At 43.8% G+C, this 22,390-nt stretch overlaps 1 protein-coding gene across 1 annotated transcript in view; it reads left to right on the top strand.

The window, feature by feature from the left end:
• Positions 1–17,522, top strand: part of LOC148525522 (extracellular calcium-sensing receptor-like) — a 52,043-nt gene extending 34,521 nt beyond the window's left edge. Inside the window, 5 exon segments of the mRNA XM_088470851.1 lie at positions 7,675–7,902; positions 12,784–12,907; positions 14,676–15,285; positions 15,811–15,988; positions 17,370–17,522. Of these exon segments, the coding sequence (XP_088326977.1) occupies positions 7,675–7,902; positions 12,784–12,907; positions 14,676–15,285; positions 15,811–15,988; positions 17,370–17,522 (1,293 nt within the window).
• Positions 17,523–22,390: the final 4,868 nt, after the last annotated feature.

Here is a 22,390-nt window from a genome sequence, read left to right as displayed (position 1 = left end):
ATCCTTTATTAATATGGTGCCACAACGGTTCCACAGTGCCTTACACCATACATAAATGAGCACACAAGAAAAACAGTTAATAGTAATACAAAACAATGCTGGACAAGGACATAGTTTATATACAGTACATAGCTGTATAATACAAGCAGCAGGGCCTCAGAAACCAAGTGTTAGGTTCCAATTGGAGAGTAAGGAGTACATGAGTAGGGGAAGGAGAAGCACGTGAGGGACGAGGGCCCTGCTCATGAGAGCTTACATTCTAAATGGGAGGGGCAGATATACAGGGGCGACACAGATGGGGTAGATATGGAGGAAGGAGCATGGAGCAGTGGGTTAGGATATGTGCTGTGGAATGTGTGTGTTTAAGATGACCTGATGTTATGTCAAAATGAAGTCCTTCATTCATCTGTCTCTATGACAGAAAATAGATTTTGTTTATGTGTTACTTACAAGAGAGATGTACAAAATAAAGTTGTAGCACTTTAATTTTTGTGTGTTGCATTTTTGCATCTATATACATCCATCTAATAATGCAGCTATTATGGGACTGTCCTGCCATCCTAATACAGTAGTGAATACTTTAGTCCCAGCTGCTGGGTGCTATGCCATGCTTCTGTGAGTGGGTGCTTCTCACATGCTAGACCCACCCACAAATGGGTGCAGCCATGCCCAACATGCTGTGGCCCCACAGGATGTTGCAGTACCCAGGCCCAGAATTTCTCTTGGCAGCCCTGGAGGTGACAGGCAGAACCAGGAGGGAATGGGGCTTAGTGGTGGGGTAACAAGGCCATGGAGGGAGGGAGGTGGTAGAGAGTGGAGGAACAGGTAAGGCAGAGGAACAAAGCAGAGGGTTGGAAAGCAGACTGATGAGAGAAAAAAGGGAGAACAGCAAGTGGAGGAGACAAGAGGGGGAGGATTGGGGTGGATAAAGTAGAGGATTATGTGGACACTGAATATGGGGGGTGTTTGAAGAAAGGCTGTTCATGCTGTGGATGAGGTAATAAGTGAGATGAAAACTGGAGTGGAGGCAGTGTGATGTAGAGACAGTGTGATGTAGAGACAGTGTGATGTAGAGAAAGTGTGATGTAGAGACAGTGTGGATAAAAGTTGTTAAATGTTCAAAAATACAGGTACAAGAATAATGCTGCTAATGTATGAGCGCAGCTTCGAAAGTGAAATATAAAGATAGGTATGTGAGCAGTGGGTGAAGGAATTAGTTATTAAAAGAATGATTAATGAGGATGGATGTGATGCAATGGAAAAAGACAATGCAAACAAGATTTTCTACAGTATGAAGGTAATAATTACAATGTACAGAGACCATCCAGTCCGAGGTGTTTTGAACAACAAAGATCAATCAACAAGAGCAGCAGCAGATAGGGGAGAACTTGCAATGTCCAAGCAGTGAGAGCAGTAAGGAGTTTCCTGGATATACATACAGCAACAGATGGTGAATTCGGTAACTCACATAAGTATGTTGCTAGATGTCACTCAGAAAGTGTTCTGGCTTTGAGGATGTTTTCCCTCAGTTTTCCTCCAGTTTAACTCTAGCGTAACTCCATCTTAGTTATCAAATTGTAATTACACTTTGAATCTAACATGGACTATGGCAGCCTACGTCTATGCAGCCTTACTGATCACTAATAACTATAGTTACAAACATGTGTCTGCATGCTCACTGATTGGGAACCCACCACACCCCCAGAGCTCAACACACACTAAATTGGGATGCAATAAAGTCTAAGATAAACAATTTGTGAGAAGGGGGAGAGACCATCAGATACACAATAAAAAAAAAAAACTTCCTTTATAGAAATTGCTCCTAATATAAAAGTAGTGACAATTTACCTAAAATAAATGTCCAAAGCTGTGCTTTGCAATCAATATAACAGCATCTGATTGGACAGTAGTGACAATTTACCTGAAATTCAGGGAAAGAGAAGTCACATCAGTCATTGCATGGTGCACATATTGCTAATAAGATTTCCGGCGTAACTCCATTTTAGTTATCATCTTGTAATTACACTTAGAATCTAATACTTTGAATCTAACACTGACTAATGCAGCCACAGGCTATGCAGCCTTACAGACACAGATACACAGACATACACAGATACACAGACATACACAGATACACAGACATACAGAGATACACAGACATACACAGATACACAGATACACAGATACACAGACATACAGAGATACACAGATACACAGACATACATAGATACACAGATACACAGACATACAGAGATACACAGATACACAGACATACACAGATACACAGACATACACAGATACACAGACATACAGAGATACACAGACATACACAGATACACAGATACACAGATACACAGACATACAGAGATACACAGATACACAGACATACATAGATACACAGATACACAGATACGCAGACATATGCAGATACACAGATACACAGATACACAGACATACATAGATACACAGACATACACAGATACACAGACATACATAGATACACAGACATACAGAGATACACAGACATACGCAGATACACAGACATACATAGACACACAGACATACACAGATACACAGACATACATAGATACACAGACATACACAGATACACAGATACACAGACATACACAGATACACAGACATACATAGACACACAGACATACATAGATACACAGAGATACACAAACAGACGCACAGAGACAGATATACAGTACGCAGATACACAGACACATATACACATATAAACAGGCACAGTTACACAGACTCACAAGAATACACAAACCCACACAGATACACTGATATAACACAGAAATGCAAAGATACAGAGACACATAGATATAGCGATACAGAAACACATAGATATAGCGATACAGAGATATAGGGCGTTTTGCTATTACGATCATGGCTGCGATTATGCAGGCAGATCTGCTGCGAAAATATGCTAATGAATTAAATCGCACAGCCTCTAAAATCGAGACGCCCACTGCCGCTATTTCACATCCGTAATACTTTGCAGTCCTGCGTATACATCGGGAACATTGAGTAACATCCGACCCTCACACAGAATTACAGCAGGTCTGACCTTACTCAGAAATAGCTAACCTCATCACACATTGGCAAATTTATGCACAACCATGCAACAGCAGTGAAATGGACAGCCACACCTGTGTTTCTCTGACCACTCCCCTGTCCCCACCCCCAAATGCTGACGTTCCATCCCTTGATCTGTGATGGCTTTGTATCTGTGTAGGTGATCGCAGTGCGAGCGCAAAGTCAACTCATGCACGCACACTGCGATCATCTACACATGTGCAGTTCGCACCATTGGCAGATCAGCCTACACTGTTGCAGTTGCGATCCGTAATGACTCAGGCCCGTAGTGATACACAGTTAAACATACGTTTCACAGAGATATACACAGATGCACAGACACACATATACACCCAGACATACAGGTAACATAAACACAAGCATGCACAGACACACATACATACCCAGATAAACAGGTAACAGAAACACAAGCATGCACAGACACATACATACCATGATATACAGATAACAGAAACACAAGCATGCACAGACACACATACATACCCAGATAAACAGGTAACAGAAACACAAGCATGCACAGACACACATACATACCCAGACATAGAGATAACAGAAACACAAGCATGCACAGACACACATACATACCGAGACATAGAGATAACAGAAACACAAGCATGCACGGACACACATACATACCCAGATAAACAGGTAACAGAAACACAAGCATGCACAGACACACATACATACCCAGATAAACAGGTAACAGAAACACAAGCATGCACAGACACACATACATACCCAGACATAGAGATAACAGAAAAACAAGCATGCACAGAAACACACATATATAGATACACAGATAACAGAAACACAAGCATGCACAGACACACATACATACACAGACACACATACATACACAGATAACAGAAACACAAGCATGCACAGACACATACATACACAGATACACAGATAACAGAAACACAAGCATGCACAGACACACATACATTCCCAGACATACAGATAACAGAAACACAAGCATGCACAGACACATACATACACAGATACACATACATACACAGATACACAGATAACAGAAACACAAGCATGCACAGACACAGACATACAGATGACAAAAACACAAGCATGCACAGACACATACATACACAGACATACATATAACAGAAACACAAGCATGTACAGACACATACATACACATATACACAGATGACAGAAAAACAAGCATGCACAGACACACATACATACACACATTCACATATAACAGAAACACAAGCATGCACAAACACATACATACATACATAGATACACAGATAACAGAAAAACAAGCATGCACAGACACACATACATACACAGATACACAGATAACAGAAACACAAGCATGCACAGACACACATACATACACACATTCACAGATAACAGAAACACAAGCATGCACAGACACATACATACAAAGATACACAGATAACAGAAAAACAAGCACGCACAGACACACATACATACACAGTTACACAGATAACAGAAACACAAGCATGCACAGACACATACATACACAAACACACAGATAAGAGAAACACAAGCATGCACAGATACATACATACGCAAACACACAGATAACAGAAACAAGCATGCACAGACACATACATACACAGATACACAGACAACAGAAACACAAGCATGCACAGACACATACATACACAGACATACAGATAACAGAAACACAAGCAAACACAGTCACACAGATAACAGAAACACAAGAATGCACAGATACATACATACACAGACACACAGATAGCAGAAACACAAGCATGCACAAACACATACATACACAGACACACATATAACAGAAACACAAGCATGCACAGACACATACATACATAGATACACAGATAACAGAAAAACTAGCATGCACAGACACACATACATACACAGACACACAGATAACAGAAACACAAGCATGCACAAACACATACATACACAGACACACATATAACAGAAACACAAGCATGCACAGACACATACATGCATAGATACACAGATAACAGAAAAACAAGCATGCACAGACACACATACATACACAGATACACAGATAACAGAAACACAAGCATGCACAGACACATACATACACAGACACATACATACACAGAAACACAAGCATGCACAGACACACATACATACACACATTCACAGATAACAGAAACACAAGCATGCACAGACACATACATACAAAGATACACAGATAACAGAAAAACAAGCACGCACAGACACACATACATACACAGTTACACAGATAACAGAAACACAAGCATGCACAGACACATACATACACAGACACACAGATAACAGAAACACAAGCATGCACAAACACATACATACACAGACACACATATAACAGAAACACAAGCATGCACAGACACATACATACATAGATACACAGATAACAGAAACACAAGCATGCACAGACACATACATACACAGACACATACATACACAGAAACACAAGCATGCACAGACATACACAAACACACAGATAACAAAAACACAAGCATGCACAGACACATACATACACAGATACACAGATAACAGAAACACAAGCATGCACAGACACACATACATACACAGACACACATATAACAGAAATACCAGCATACACAGACACATACATACACAAACACACAGATAACAGAAACACAAGAATGCACAAACACATACATACACAGACATACAGATAACAGAAAAACAAGCATGCACAGACACATACATACACAGACACACATATAACAGCAAAACAAGCATGCACAGACACACATACATACATAGATACACAGATAACAGAAACACAAGCATGCACAGACACATACTTACACAGACACACAGATAACAGAAACACAAGCAAGCACAGACACACATACATACACAGACACACATATAACAGAAATACAAGCATACACAGACACATACACACACAAACACACAGATAACAGAAACACAAGCATGCACAAACACATACACAGACATACAGATAACAGAAACACAAGCATGCACAGACACATACATACACAGACACACATATAACAGAAACACAAGCATGCACAGACACATACATACACAGATACACAGATAACAGAAAAACAAGAATGCACAGACACACATACATACACAGATACACAGATAATAGAACACAAGCATGCACAGACACATACATACACAGACATACAGATAACAGAAACACAAGCATGCACAGACACATACATACACAGACACACATATAACAGAAATACAAGCATGCACAGACACATACATACACAGATACACAGATAACAGAAAAACAAGCATGCACAGACACACAATACATACACAGATACACAGATAACAGAACACAAGCATGCACAGACACACATACATACACAGACACACTTATAACAGACACAAGCATGCACAGACACATACATACACAGACACACAGGGGTGTATTTACTAAGCCTTGGATGGAGATAATGTGGACAGATATAAAGTTCCTGCCAACCAGCTCCTAACTTTCATTTTTTTAAACCCAGCCTGTGACATGGCAGTTAGGAGCTGATTGGCTGGTACTTTATCTCTGTTCACTTTGTCTCTAGGCTTAGTAAATAGACCCGACAGATACATAGGCACATTAGCATACACAGGGCTTGATTCAGCAGTGCATGCTGAATGCAGATTCCAGATTATTGGGAATCTGCACGTGCGCAGGACCCATTCTGTGAGTGTGAAGAATGAATCCTGCTCAATCGCACGCAAGCCCTTGAATGCCTCTGCCTGATTGACAGGCTTAGGCATTTAAGGTAGAGGGCGGGGGGTGGCCGGCGTTCCCGGAAACATGGCGTATCCGCCCCGTTTTCTGGGAGTGGCCAGCACTGAGATTGTGTGTACGTACTGTCTTCTGGGCTTGCAAGCCAACCATCCTGCTGTCCAGCCGCCCTGAGCCATCTACCATCGCGACCATCGACCACCTGCATATACCTTTGCAATTGTGATCCTTACTGAATCAGGCCCACAGACACACAGATACATAGACACACAAACATGCACAGACACACATACACAGACACACAGATACATAGACACACAAACAAGCACAGACATGCATACAGACACACAGATACATAGACACACAAACATGTACAGACACACCTACATACACAGACACACAGATACATAGACACACAAACATGCACAGACATGCATACATACACAGACACACAGATACATAAACATACAAACATGCACAGACACGCATACATACACAGACACACATATACATAGACACACAAACATGCACAGACACACATACATACACAGACACACAGATACATAGACACACAAACATGCACAGACACACATACATACACAGACACACAGATATATAGACACACAAATATGCACAGACACACATACATACATACATACATACATACACAGACACATAGATGCATAGAGACATAGATAGTCCGATACACATACAGAGAGACACACAGGCATATACGCAGATACACATTTATAAAGTACAATCTTTTTAATATGTTTTAGTGTTTTTTGGGGGGATTTTAAACAAAATCTTCCTTACAGCTCCTGCACTATATAAGGAATGTGAGGGTTACCCTGAGCAGCGGAAGTTATATTTATTTTGATGATAATGGGGACATCCCAGCAGTCCATGACATTGTGAACTGGCAGCTGACCCCAGAAGGGACTATCGGACCGGTCAAGGTCGGCCGTTATGACACCGCTGCATCTTCTGGTCATTTTATCAACATCAACTCAAGTCAGCTGTTCTGGTCTATGGGGGACAAAGAGGTGGGACCATGTAAAGATTGTCATTTTTATTTATAAAGTGTAATATTGAGGAGAAGATGAATGACATTTTACAATAAGCCTTTTTAAAAATAATTTGCAATACAAAGTACAGTACTACATTTTGTTCTACTACACAGCATATATCTACAGTACATAAGACTAAACTTTATTACATGTATATAACAATGCACAATATGATAATAATAACGTGAGCTAAGGGGGTCATTCAGACCCGCTCGTGAGCGGCAGTACCCTCGCAAGCGGGTCGATGTTCCACACTGCGTAGGCGCGAGACCCGGGGAGCGACGGGCTTTCCATCGCTCCGGGTCTCGCACCAAAGGGGGCGTGCTGTCGATGTTGATTGACAGCACGCCCCCTTTGGTGGGCGTGCCGGGGGCGTGCCTGCCAGACAGAGGCGTTCCCATGGGAACGCCTACCGTCTGAAGCCGGCCCCACTGACATCACTAGTGATGTCATGGGGAGTGATTTTGGCTCTGATAGAGCCAAAATCACTCCAGGGCTTGTGGCAGGGAGACCCTACCGCAGGATCTCCGTCGCAAGTCCGATGGTCGCGATGGTCAAGACCATCGCGACTATCATCATGGCCGCTCGCATATGCTGTGGGTTGTCACCCACAGCTATGCGCGCAGCCAGGAGGCCGCTCCTTTTTCATGGAGGAGGGCACTGATTCAGAGCGAGCGCTCTGGTCAGAGCGTCTGGCTCTGAATCAGACCCTAAGTCCTAATTATTCTCATAGTAGTTTCTTAAATGTTATTTGTCACACACAAATCATGTAATCTGAAATAGAAATTAACTGTCAGGGGAAAATTTACTAAGATTCGATTTGGTCCCAATTTTTCCAATTTTTAAATTCGGATAGGATCGATCAAAAACGGTTGATGGTGTAATTGGTCAATCCTGTCTGTTTTGAAGTCCCGATATAAACCGCTGAATTTGTCTCCCGAACAAGCAGCCTGCACAATCTGTATCAGTGAAATATGTGCAGACTGTTTTTTAATTTTTTTTATTTTTAGGGTAAATTTTTTATAAAAAAATTCAGTGAGGTCTCCCCCCAAAAAGCTAATCAGCCCCGGACTTGCCAGCCTGTCCTGGTACCTAAAATTATGGGGAACAAAACATGTAGGGTTCCACCATATATTAGGTACCAGCACCAGGCTGCAGGGCCAGCCCTGGTTTTAATTATAGGGAGAAAAAAATTGTGCAGGGGTCCCCCTATAATAAATACCAGCATTGGACCCTTTCTAGTGGGGGGCTGATGCCACAGCCAGGGGAGCTCTTTCACTGGGTCCCCCAGCCACAGCATTTCTAGTGGGGGGCTGATGCCACAGCCAGGGGAGCCCTTTCTAGTGGGGGCTGATGCCACAGCCAGGGGAGCTCTTTCACTGGGGCCCCCAGCCACATCGTCAGTCCTGACCGCTAGTCTGCCCAGGCCAGGGAGCCCTCTGGAATTGGGGACCCCCCAAATGAAGGGGTGCCCCTATCCAGGACACCCCTGGCCTAGGCTGATATCCCCACCACCCTAGGTTGATAGTGTATGTAGTGTGTAAAAAAAATATGTAACAACATTGTCTTTACAGTGGAACTACAGGTCCCAGCAAGACTCCTCCGCATGATGGTACTTGGAGAACCACAAGTACCAGCATGCAGGCATTATAGGCCCACTGGTACCTGTAGTTCACCTATAGAGAAATGTATAAAAAAACACACAATACACACACATATCTCCATGCCTTTCCCTCTCCCACTCACACACCCTCTGGAATGCAAGGTAAGATTGCAATAAATATACCTACATAACCGTTCATCTCTAACTTTCTCAACCTCCTAGCAATCACCAAGACCTGGCTATCTATTGTTGACAGCATATTTACTACAGCCCTCTCCTATGGCATACTCACATTTGGCCATGATAGGGCCCGGATCCTTCGTTCCTATTGCTGCACCTTTCAGGTCATTTACCCTGAATTGTCTCTCTCCTTCTATTCCTTGAAGGTCCACCAATCCACCTCTTCAATATTTTTCAAACAGTACAGTAGTTACAATGTTAACATAAGTCTCCCAATACCTCAACAATTTCTCCACCTGGCACTCCCATTTTCTCTCCTCAGATCTCTACTACAGTATCTCATCCTAGAAAAATATACATCCTACGATTACTGTAATCTACTGCTCTCTAGGCTTCTGGAACTCACCTTGCCCCCTTACTTATACCCTGAACTGCTACATGCCTGATTTTCCTAGTCACTCTACCTTTATTGCCCTACTCTCCTGCTCGGCTGGCTCCCCATAATACACAGCTCCTCTTACTCACCAAGAAAGTCCCTAACAATTCTTCTCATTTCTAAACTCCAGCCAAATTTTGACCCACACTTCAGTCTGCCTATGACCACCTCATCTCTTCCTCCTTGATCATAACCTTTCACTCTCATCTTTAGGATTTCACATGGTCTACCCCAAATTATGGAATGCCCTAATATCTCAATCAGACTTGACTTTAACTTACTGTACCAGCTTTTCAACATGGCCTTTAAGATTAATTTATTCACTCAAGCCTACCACCCCTAGCTCATCAGGTTCTGCATTACACAGCTCCGTACACTCTCCCTCTTTGTGTGATCCATGTTCCCTATAAAATATAAGCTCATGTGATCAGGACTCTCTTTTATATTTGACAGAGAATGTCGATATTCAGAATGTCAATATGGGTCAAAAGAGAAAATATTTCTGCGTCAATTGCCAGGGTCGAAAAAGAAAATTGTGGGACCACTTGAGAAGATGATTGCCGTTTAGTTTTTCAAAATCGCCTAAAGATTTTGTATTTACGCCCTATAGGCATGATCGCAGAACACCACCGCAGAGTGCTCTAGTAGCTCTTATTTTCAGGCTATTTGTTGTTAAGTAGCAGAATATAATAGTTTTGATGCATAATACACGCCCTGTTCGCCATATAGGGTCATATAGTAAGTGCGCTCAACATAACCATATCATCTAAAATGCAGTAGTAGGTTGCCATGTTTGAGCGCATGCTTCTATGGTTTGCAGGGTGACAGTAGGTAACGATGCTTTGTCCATACAGCTATAATTCTGTTAGCAACAGCCCTAGCGACCTCTGCAGTTGACGGGTTATGATGTGTATCTAAGAGAATGTTGTGTTGAATGACATGGAATTGAAAAACTACTTTTTCATATGTCATCAAACTCCTGAGGGGTCCCAAAAATAGGACAGTTAGGAGGTTGGGGAGGAGGGGGAGTTGTTTTCTTTCTACTGGAATCAGCGAGAGCCTTATCCAAATCCATCCTAATAATGGAAATTATTCAATGGTGTTCCGATGGTTGACTCTATCGTTAATCCTCCGAGCTGTACTGGCCCTGGCTCCTCCTTAGTTGAAAAACTAAACCGCAATCATCTTCTCGAGTGGTCTCACAAATTGTTTTTGACCCTCGCAATAGATGCAGAAATTTTTTTTTCTACCCACCCTATTAGGCATCCTTTCCTCACCAATGAAAATCTCCATGATCAATCTACATGTCACCTGTTCACTGTCACGTCTGAGACTGGAGGAGAGGACGTGGTGGGCCTAAGTTGGGGAAGGAAGCGGAGACGAGGGGCCTGGATATAAGTTCTCCTCATCCACGGGTCTTGAGTGTTGGCGAGACCTGGGCAAAGGTGCGGAGTCTTACCCACAGGATGGTGTTCGCCAGTGACCCCCCCAATTGGGATTTGGGCTTAGCTGCACCCCGTGAGCAGGTCGCGGTCCTTTGACCAGGTACCCAAGCCCTGCAGGGATAGAGACACTACACCCGTGGCCCAGAGAGGTTATGCCTGCTTAGGCACAAAGCAATTCCTTAAAACACTGTACAGTAATACACCTTGACACAAGGATCAATAATTAGGATTACAAGTGGGGAGCGACTCACAGTTACTTGAGAATTCACCAGAGATAGAAGGCACACAGGTAGAGGTGGGATACGCTGTAGCACGGATGTTCACTGGAGATGTAAAGGCACACAGGTGGAGATGATAACGCTGCTGCACGGGTATTCACCAGGAACGTAAAGGCACACAGGTAAAGATGGTAACACTGCTGCACGGGTATTCACCAGAGACGTTTACGGCACACAGGTAAAGGTGGTAACGCTGCTGCACGGGTATTCACCAGAGACGTTTAAGGCACACAGGTAAAGATGGTAACGCTGCTGCACGGGTATTCACCAGAGACGTTTAAGGCACACAGGTAAAGATGGTAACACTGCTGCACGGGTATTCACCAGATTCGTTTAAGGTACACAGGTAAAGATGGTAACACTGCTGCTGTAAGGAAAATAGGAACCTGGACCGGGAACTCACTAAAGCACGCTATTAGACAACCGATGTTCAGGTAATTTCCTGGAACCTGTGGAACAGTTTTATACCCAGGGGAACCCTTAGACAGGTGCACAGCATCAGCTGATCACGGACCTATCAGGGAGAAGGATACAGTCACATGGGCCGACTGTCATGGCGGCGCCCATGTCCGGACTTGCGATGCCGGACACCAGCCCACCAGGAAGCCACTGCATGCGGGGAGAATACTCAGCTTCTCCCCCGCCGTCACGCAAGCTGCCCGACCACCCAGGATGACAGGGGAAGCCGGCGGCGCGGTAAGCGGGAGCCGATCCCCGGCTGAGCCCTGACATTCACATTTTGAAAGTCTACATTTATAACTTGTCTGTATTAGTCTTAGATAGATTGTTAAATTTTTAACTCCTAGGTAAAGTACTACAGAATCCATGTGGTGTAATAGAAATTAAGGATAATTGTAATTATAATTATGTTTAATTAAAAAATAAAAAATTCTAACCATTGTGTCCTATCACCAGGTCCCTCGCTCAGTCTGCAGTGAGAGCTGTCTCCCAGGTACCAGGAAGGCGACTATAAGAGGACAACCTGTGTGTTGCTTTGAATGTGTCCCCTGTCTACAAGGAGAAATATCTAACCAGACAGGTGAGTGAAGGACATGCTGATACTTCCTGAGATACTGAAGACAGTAAAGTTGCTGTTCTGGATCTGGATATATCTTATGCTGTTCTTAATAAATGAATGGACATTTATAGGTCTAGAATTGTGATGAAGTAAATCATGCATTATTAATATTACAACGCTATGGAATATTCAGAGTTTGACCATTCCAGGATAACAATTAATTTATAGCTTATTAGTTAATTAGTCTTGACCATGCACGGGGCTAGATTAACCATCAGCCAACCAGTGGGTGAAAACTTGCTCAAGGAAATACAGTGTTTTACAGTATATTTTAATGGGATTTTATATTTATTCCAAAACTAATATCTAATCAAATCCAAGTTTTTCCATCAATGTCATGATAATGAATTTACTGGTGACACTGTTCTTTTGGACTGTAGTACAATTTCTACATTTCCTTGTTCAGGTTTATTTATTATATGTTCATGGGTTTTGCTGTATTTCTTTAAAATAATGAATTAAAAAGAGGCACATCAATTACTGGGCTATTTACAGATTTTGTTCTACAAATAACTTGTTCTGACATGAGTCTGAACATAAATCCTACCAGTTGTAGGGTGAAACCATCACAGAAAGACATTGGGGCATATCCAATTGGACGTGAGGTTTAGTGATGTAATAAACCTTGCACCCCTCGTGCCCAATTTTGGATTACTCCCAATACCCGCAGTATCCAATAAAAAAATATGGTTGCAGGGTTTTCAGCTCTGAAACCCTGCGCCGCATAATAATAATTACACTAACCCGCTTGGGGGTCTCCGTGGCTCCCCTCCATCTTGTCACTGGGGAGGGGGCTGCTCTGAGGCTCCAGGGGCTGATGGGAGTAGCAAGGTCTGCTGGGAGATGCAGTTCTTCAGGCCCATTACAGGGAGGAGGGGGCACACATGGGTGGAGGGGGCACACGCACACATATACAAACTCACTCACTCATACACACTCACCTGCTTCAGGAGACCGGGTCCCGATGCTGGATGGCGAAGATGCAGCTTCGGAAGGCGAGTAATTAAGGACTAATTAAGCTAATTGTAACTTCCAATTGCTTAATTAGTCCTCAGGGGGCGTGTCGCCAGGGTCCCAGAGCAAGTCCCACTGATATTTTCTGAAATTAATGATTTTTGGAAAAATCAAACTTTCTCTGGAGGTGCTAAAAAAATAAAAACCTTCTGGCTCTCAAAATAGCAAAAACAGTGCACCTAATTTAATAGCAAAAATCCTGCACTTGTAGGAAAAACCCCACAGCTGTGGTATTTTTGCTATTCTCGCACTTAATTGAATATGCCCCATTAGGGTAAATGTAATATAGTGCGGAGTTCTGACCTCGGCGAGTCCTGTGCGAGATTGCTCGATGTTTTAAAGTTGATTTTGCCTGTTAAATAACTGCTACAGTACTTTAAAACATCAGGCTCGCACGGGGTTCGCCGAAGTCAGAAATCCGCACCCATTTACATTTACGCCATAGTTGTAATAATTTAAAATGATTTGACCAAACTTATAATTCAGACAACTCAATAAAATTGACATAGACCATTAATACTGTAGATACTTGTGTACAACTTTTTTTTTCCTATTTTTAGTAATTAAATATATAAGATGATCAAGGCAAATTTTTGCATAAATAGATATAGATATTTCCATGTCCAAAGTATTTCACTATAATAATTTTATTGCATTATTCACTTACAAAACATAAAAAAGCAACATGTAATAATGTAGCTATTTTATCTCTCAGATTCGGTTGTTTGTCTGAAGTGTCCGTGGGACCAGTGGTCAAATCTCCAGAAAACTGAATGTCTACAGAAGACAACAGAGTATCTGCACTATGAAGATCCCTTAGGAGCAGCATTGGCTGTGACAAGCATACTGTCCTCTGTCTTTGTTGTTTGTATTTTAACTCTTTTTATCTACTCTAAGGACACACCTATAGTAAAAGCTAACAATTATTCTCTAAGCTGCCTTCTGCTGGTGTCCTTATCTTTGTGTTTCCTCTGCTCTTTAGTTTTCATTGGATATCCTCAATCTGAGAATTGTCTCCTACGCCAAGTCGCTTTTGGACTGGTGTTTGCTCTTTGTGTCTCTTGTATTTTGGCAAAAACAATCATGGTGGAATTTGCATTCATGGCCACCAGACCGGGCAGCAGCTTGAGGAGATGGACCACACCTCTAGTGTCCTACATGATAATTTTTATTTGTTTTGTTTTACAGTTCCTCTTGTGTGTCATTTGGCTGTCACTTGCCCCTCCTTTCCCACAATACAACACTCAAACCAAACCTGGATACATCATTGCTGATCTAGTAGAGAGAATGGAGTTAGCTGATGCTGAACTGCTTGTTGTTAAGAGGTGGATATGTTGGTCATATGCCCAGGCATGACAATGGCCTTTTTCTTATCCTGGCCAAGAGCTGCTTTCGCTGTTGCCTTACTTACACAAACAACATCCTCATCCTCAATATCCTCATTAGTGCCAGCATCAGCAACTTGTACACAAATATCCCCCTCATCCTCTTGCAATTCCATGTTGGCTTCCTCAATTTCTATGTCATCTGCAATACTTATGCTTCTCATCCCTACAAATATAGAGGGAGCAGAAACTGTTGAAGGTGGCTTCTCTGAGAAGTCAGGCTCACACATAGCACTTGTGGACACACTTAGACTCTCCTCAGGGATTTGTGACATTTGTATCTCTGAATGCACAGTTCGATCTACTGCCTTAGTGGTTGATCTACTGCATTAATGTCTCAGAGTATATATATATATATATGTTGTGTGAAGCATAAAGGATTGTGGGATTCAGGGGGAAGGTGCTCCTGACACTGAGTTAGTTGGCCAGATGACAGAGAGCTGGTAATGTTAACTTTGTGTTAAGGAGCCATATGCTGTTTGGAAAATGTGATGATATAACATTTCCATCAGTAAAAGCCATCTACAACTGCTATCATACATGTTTCTTTGTAAGGATAATCTTACAAAGTGGTGTCATTCGGGGGAGCCTTCTGCTAGCCACGATCCACGTGGCAGTGACCAGGTGCTGTCTTGTTGACTTGGTGAGTGAGGTTAACCAGCCTTTAAAAATTGGTTTATTTGCACATGTGGAAAAAGTTTTTCTGGTAGTGAATGTATAAAGTGTATACACGGTGTGATTATATCCAAGCAAACATAACTGTTACTGAATTTGTTGCAGATTAAAAAAGGTCTTTATCTGGCAAAAATGTACCAAATGTATTTTCTCTGGTCTTGTTAAGTTGGGTGTGGTACAGATATCTAAGCACAGGCTACTAAGGAAAGGTGTATCTGTGTTAGTCTGTATAAGCCCAAGTAAAGAGACAGATATTTGATTATTGCTAGTTATTGTAGTGCTACATGAAGAAATGTGTTGGCTGTATAAAATGAATATGGTCTTCTAAAAACATACACAAAATGAGGTGCTACAACAAAGAGGTCTTGTATTGCAAAGTGGTTTGAAAAGTTAAATAGGTGGGATATGATACATTGAAAGTGACTTAATGGGACAGTGTTAGGATATGTGGTTAGCAGATCATCTTGGTTGCAGTTCACAGTCTTAGTTGCTACCAGAACATTGCATTACAGCCTGATTCAGACCCATTCGCTAAGCCGCGGACGCATGCTATGGGCAATTGTCGCCTGTCTGCACATGCCTATGCTGCAAAATATGCATGCGCGAACCATTCACTGCGATCAGGAATTGTGCACTCGTACTACACAGACTGAGTGCTACTTTCAGTGACAGAATGTGCCGTTTGTGGGTGGTAACACAGGAATGTGCTTGTGAAAGGGGGTGGTTCGGGGGGTGGTGGTGCTGCAAACACAGGCCTGCCTGGGCATCAAAATACGATGCACGAGATCCGGATAGCGATGGGCATTCCATTGCTCCGGGTCTCGTACCAAAGGGGGCGTGCTGTCGATGTTGAGTGACAGCACGCCCCCTTTGGGGGGTGGGCCGGGGGCATGGCTGCCCAGATGGTTCCCATGAGAACACCTACTGTCTGGGGCCGGACCCACTGATATCACAAGTGATGTCAGTGGGAGTGCTTTTGGCTATGTTAAAGCCGAAAGCACTCTGGGGCTTGCGGCAACGAGACCCTACCACAAGGGTCTCATCACAAGCCCGATGGTCATGATGGTCTTGACCATCGCGACCATCTTCCTGGCCGCTCGCTATAGCTGTGGGTGGTTACCCACAGCTATGCGAGCGGCCAGGAGGCCGCTCTGAAAAAACAGAAGGACGGCCCTGATTCAGAACGAGCGTTCTGTCAGAGCGTCCGGCTCTGAATCAGGCCCTCTGTCCTCTGAAGTCGGGAAAGGCAGATTCTAGGTGAACTAGGGGAGGTTCATCCAGGCCTTGCATCTGTCTCCCCAGAAAATTCTTTCCTGATAACCGCAGTTATTCAATTACCAAACATGCAGGTCTCCGTCTCTACATTTGTCAATAGTGGTGCAGCGGATAATTTCACCTCATCAGTTCTGGCTCCATATCATGACCTGGCCAAAGTTTTCTCTAAGAAAAACATCAATGTCCTGCCGCCTCACTATCCCTTTGACTGCACCATCGATTTGTAATTTTAAAAATGGCAATGTGGCACCATTTTAAAAATAGAAAAGCGGGTGATGGAGCAATGATGCTCGCCGTGGCCATTCTGAATTTCAAATTCTCCTCACTCTTTGGGGCAGACTTGGAAAAGAAAATCTAGATGTAGTACTATTGGTAAAATGCTATACTGTGAAAATCTAGATGCGCCGTAAGAGTGCTGTAGAAACACCTTCCTTAACACGGGGGTGGGGGGATACACCTGGGGTATATGAGACAAGTGGTTCTGACTCTCAGGGCTTAAAAGTGGGGCATACATGCCTACTTTCCCGGTTCGGCAGGAAGCCTCCCAAAAATTGAGTGCCACACCTGAATTCCCAGAAAAGTTGGCACTTGGTGGGTAATTTTCCCTCCGTCTCGCCCGCTGGACATATTAGAAAAAAATATATACCTACAGCAGGAACACAATACCGATATTAGAGGCATTATGTTGCCAGGGGTGGGGCCACAATTATGTGATCATGAGGTCACAGCCCCATCCCCCCCTGAAGACTGTGATACCCCCAGCTGTGCCGAGCTGGCTGCCTCTCCAGGAAGAGGTAGCCACATAGTTGGCAAGCCTGAAGTGGGGCAGGAGATTGGGACTGTGTATAAAGAGCCTGGGTCTATTTAAACACTGAGATTACCCTATTTTTGGTGCATGTCTCACCTGCTCCCTTTCAGCTGCCTGTTTCCGTGGCCTAATCTACAAAAGGGTTACATTTATGGGTCATTGCCTCTCCCCAGGCTATCACCATCTAACTAGGGATGTGCACCGGACCATTTTTGCTGGATTTGGATTTGGCTCTGATTCGTCATCAGCTTTGGATTTGGATTTGCCAAACCTGCCGTGACTTCTATTGGATTTGGATTTTTTTTTACAAAAATTGCTAAAAATAGCTAAAATCACATAATTTGTTTTTTTTTGTTCCAAGAGTATTTTTAACCGCAATAACATTAATTACCAGTAATTTACAGTCAATTTAGACCACCTCACAGCTCACAATATTATTTTCACCATTATTGGCCAAAGTCCGCAGTGAGCTGGCTGGCTACTAAGCGACAGAGCAGCTACAAAGATACCACAGTTTAAAGAACATCTATGAAACATTACCACTCACTGCCACTCACTACTGAGTCACAGTACTTGTGTGTTATGGATACAGAGGGCTAAGGCCCTACGAGTCACAGTGTTAGTATTCACAGAGGGCTATTGCCCAAAGAGTCCTGGTGCTTGTATACACAGAGGGCTAAGGTCCACGGAGTCATGGTGCTTTTAATTCATTTTATACACAGAGGGCTAAGGCCCATGGAGTCACAGGGCTTGTATACACATCGGGCTGAGGCCCATGGAGTCATGGTGCTTTTATACACAGAGGGCTTAGTTCAAGGAGTCACTGTGCCTATATACACAGTGGGGAACAGCACCAAAAAATAATAATTATTATTTTTTTCTTTTAAAACTTAAAACTTTCTTTTTTTTACTATTTTTTTTTGTACACACAGCCACTTGTGAGTCTCTGGACACAGCCACTTAATCAGCAGAGTATAGTGCAGCATACATCAGAGTGTAGTCAGTGTGCCCCCTTACACAGTCACTTTACCAGCACAGCCACTTCTGAGTCTCTGGACACAGCACATAATCAGCAGAGTATAGTGCAGCATACATCAGAGTGCAGTGTGCCCCCTATACACAGTCACATTACCAGCACAGCCACTTGTGAGTCTCTGGACACAGCCACTTATTCAGGAGAGTATAGTGCAGCATACATCAGAGTGCAGTGTACCCCCTTACACAGTCACTTTACCAGCACAGCCACTTCTGAGTCTCTGGACACAGCACATAATCAGCAGAGTATAGTGCAGCATACATCAGCGTGCAGTGTGCCCCCTATACACAGTCACATTACCAGCACAGCCACTTGTGAGTCTCTGGACACAGCCACTTATTCAGGAGAGTATAGTGCAGCATACATCAGAGTGCAGTGTGTCCCCTATACACAGTCACATTACCAGCACAGCCACTTGTGAGTCTCTGGACACAGCCACTTAATCAGCACAGTATAGTGCAGCAAACATCAGTGTGCACTGTGCCCCCTATATACAGTCACATTACCAGCACAGCCACTTGTGAGTCTCTGGACACAGCACATAATCAGCAGAGTATAGTGCAGCATACATCAGCGTGCAGTGCGCCCCCTATACACAGTCACATTACCAGCACAGCCACTTGTGAGTCTCTGGACACAGCACTTAATCAGCAGAGTATAGCGCAGCATACATCAGAGTGCAGTGTGTCCCCTATACACAGTCACATTACCAGCACAGCCAGTTGTGAGTCTCTGGACACAGCCACTTAATCAGCAGAGTATAGTGCAGCATACATCAGCGTGCAGTGTGCCCCCTATACACAGTCACATTACCAGCACAGCCACTTGTGAGTCTCTGGATACAGCCACTTAATCATCAGAGTATAGCACAGCATACATCAGCATGCATTGTGCCCCCTATACACAGTCACATTACCAGCACAGCCACTTAATCATCAGAGTATAGCACAGCATACATCAGCATGCAGTGTGACCCCTATACACAGTCACATTACCAGCACAGCCAATTGTAAATCTCTGTATACAGCCACTTTAATCAGCAGAGTATAGTGCAGCATACATCAGTATGCAGTGTCCCCCTATACACAGTCACTTTACCAGCACAGCCACTTGTGAGTCTTTGGACAGAGCCACTTAATCACCAGAGTATAGTGCAGCATACATCAGTGTGCAGTGTGCCCCCTATACAGTCACATTACCAGCACAGCCACTTGTGAGTCTGGACACAGCCACTTAATCAGCAGAGTATAGAGCAGCATACATCAGTGTGCAGTGTGCCCCGTATACACAGTCACATTACCAGCACAGCCACTTGTGAGTCTCTGGACACAGCCACTTAATCAGCAGAGTATAGTGCAGCATACATCAGTGTGCAGTGTGCCCCGTATACAGTCACTTTACCAGCACAGCCACTTGTGAGTCTCTGGATACAGCCACTTAATTACCAGAGTATAGTGCAGCATACAACAGTGTGCAGTGTGCCCCGTATACAGTCACTTTACAAGCACAACCACTTGTGAGTCTCTGGACACAGCCAGTTAATCAGCAGAGTATAGTGCAGCATACATCAGCATGCAGTGTGCCCCCTATACACAGTCACATTACCAGCACAGCCACTTGTGAGTCTCTGGACACAGCCACTTAATCAGCAGAGTATAGTGCAGCATACATCAGTGTGCAGTGTGCCCCGTATACAGTCACTTTACCAGCACAGCCACTTGTGAGTCTCTGGATACAGCCACTTAATTACCAGAGTATAGTGCAGCATACATCAGTGTGCAGTGTGCCCCGTATACAGTCACTTTACCAGCACAGCCACTTGTGAGTCTCTGGATACAGCCACTTAATCACCAGAGTATAGTGCAGCATACATCAGCGTGCAGTGTGCCCCGTATACAGTCACATTACCAGCACAGCCACTTAATCAGCAGAGTATAGTGCAGCATACATCAGCGTGCAGTGTTCCCCCTATACAGAGTCACTTTACCAGCACAACCACTTGTGAGTCTCTGGACACAGCCACTTAATCACCAGAGTATAGCACAGCATACATCAGCGTGCAGTGTGCCCCCTATACACAGTCACGTTACCAGCACAGCCACTTGTGAGTCTGGACACAGCACATAATCACCAGAGTATAGTGCAGCATACATCAGCGTGCAGTGTGCACCTACACACAGTCACTTTACCAGCACTGGGCCTGATTCAGATGCGTTCGCAAAATGCGAGCGCTTGCTCTGAATCAGGTCGGGCGCTGTTTTTTTTTAGTTGCGGCCTCCTGTCGCTCGCATAGCTGTGGGTGACCACCCACAGCTATTGCGAGTGGCCAGGATGATGGTCGCGATGGTCAAGTCCATCGCGACCATAGGGCTTGCGACGAGACCCTTATGGTAGAGTCTCGTGGCCGCAAGCCCCAGAGAGCTTCTGGCTCTAATAAAGCCAGAAGCTCTCTCACTAACATCACTAGTGATGTCAGTGGGGCCGCCCACAAATGGCAGGCGGTCGCTTGGGAACGCCTCCATTTGTGAAGCCTCCCCCAAGGCCACGCCTACAAAACGGGGCGAGCTGTCGATCAACATCAACAGCTGCCCCTTTTGTAGTAATCCACAAAAAGCCCTCGCTCCGGGGCTCACGCAAGCGCATGCGCACTGGGCCACCATCAGTTAGTATGTAAAGGGCAACCACTTTAATATTATCTGTGCAGTGTGTCACAGTCAGTGGGCAGGGTTTTTTGTTAAAAAGGTTTTTTTGAAAAAAAAAAACCCTTCAGGCCATGTTACTGTGAGATTAACAGTAATGATCAGAAGGTGAAGGGTCAAAACCTTAATATTAATTGCACAGTGTGTCACAAACGGTGGGCAGTTTTCTTTTTGTTATGGAACACAAACCTGTCAGCCACTCATGATTATACATACACAAACTAACCCTGATAGCACACACACACACACACTAACCCTGTTAGTACTCATACACACACACTGTGACTAACCTGCCAGCACTCATATACTCGCAATGGTTACTAACCTGCCAGCACTCATACACACACACACACACACACACACACTGTCACTAACCTGCCAGCATTCATACACACACACACACTGTCACTAACCTGCCAGCACTCATACACACACACACACATACTGTCACTAACCTGCCAGCACTCATACACACACACACACACACTGTCACTAACCTGCCAGCACTCATACATACACACACTGTCACTAACCTGCCAGCACTCATACACA

This window comes from Taudactylus pleione, unplaced genomic scaffold (genome assembly GCF_031769625.1).
Source record: "Taudactylus pleione unplaced genomic scaffold, aTauple2 ptg000105l, whole genome shotgun sequence".
In the NCBI taxonomy this organism is placed as follows: Eukaryota; Metazoa; Chordata; class Amphibia; order Anura; family Myobatrachidae; genus Taudactylus; species Taudactylus pleione.
The sequence above is the reverse complement of the archived record's forward strand: the minus strand, read 5'-3'. Positions and strand labels throughout refer to the sequence as shown.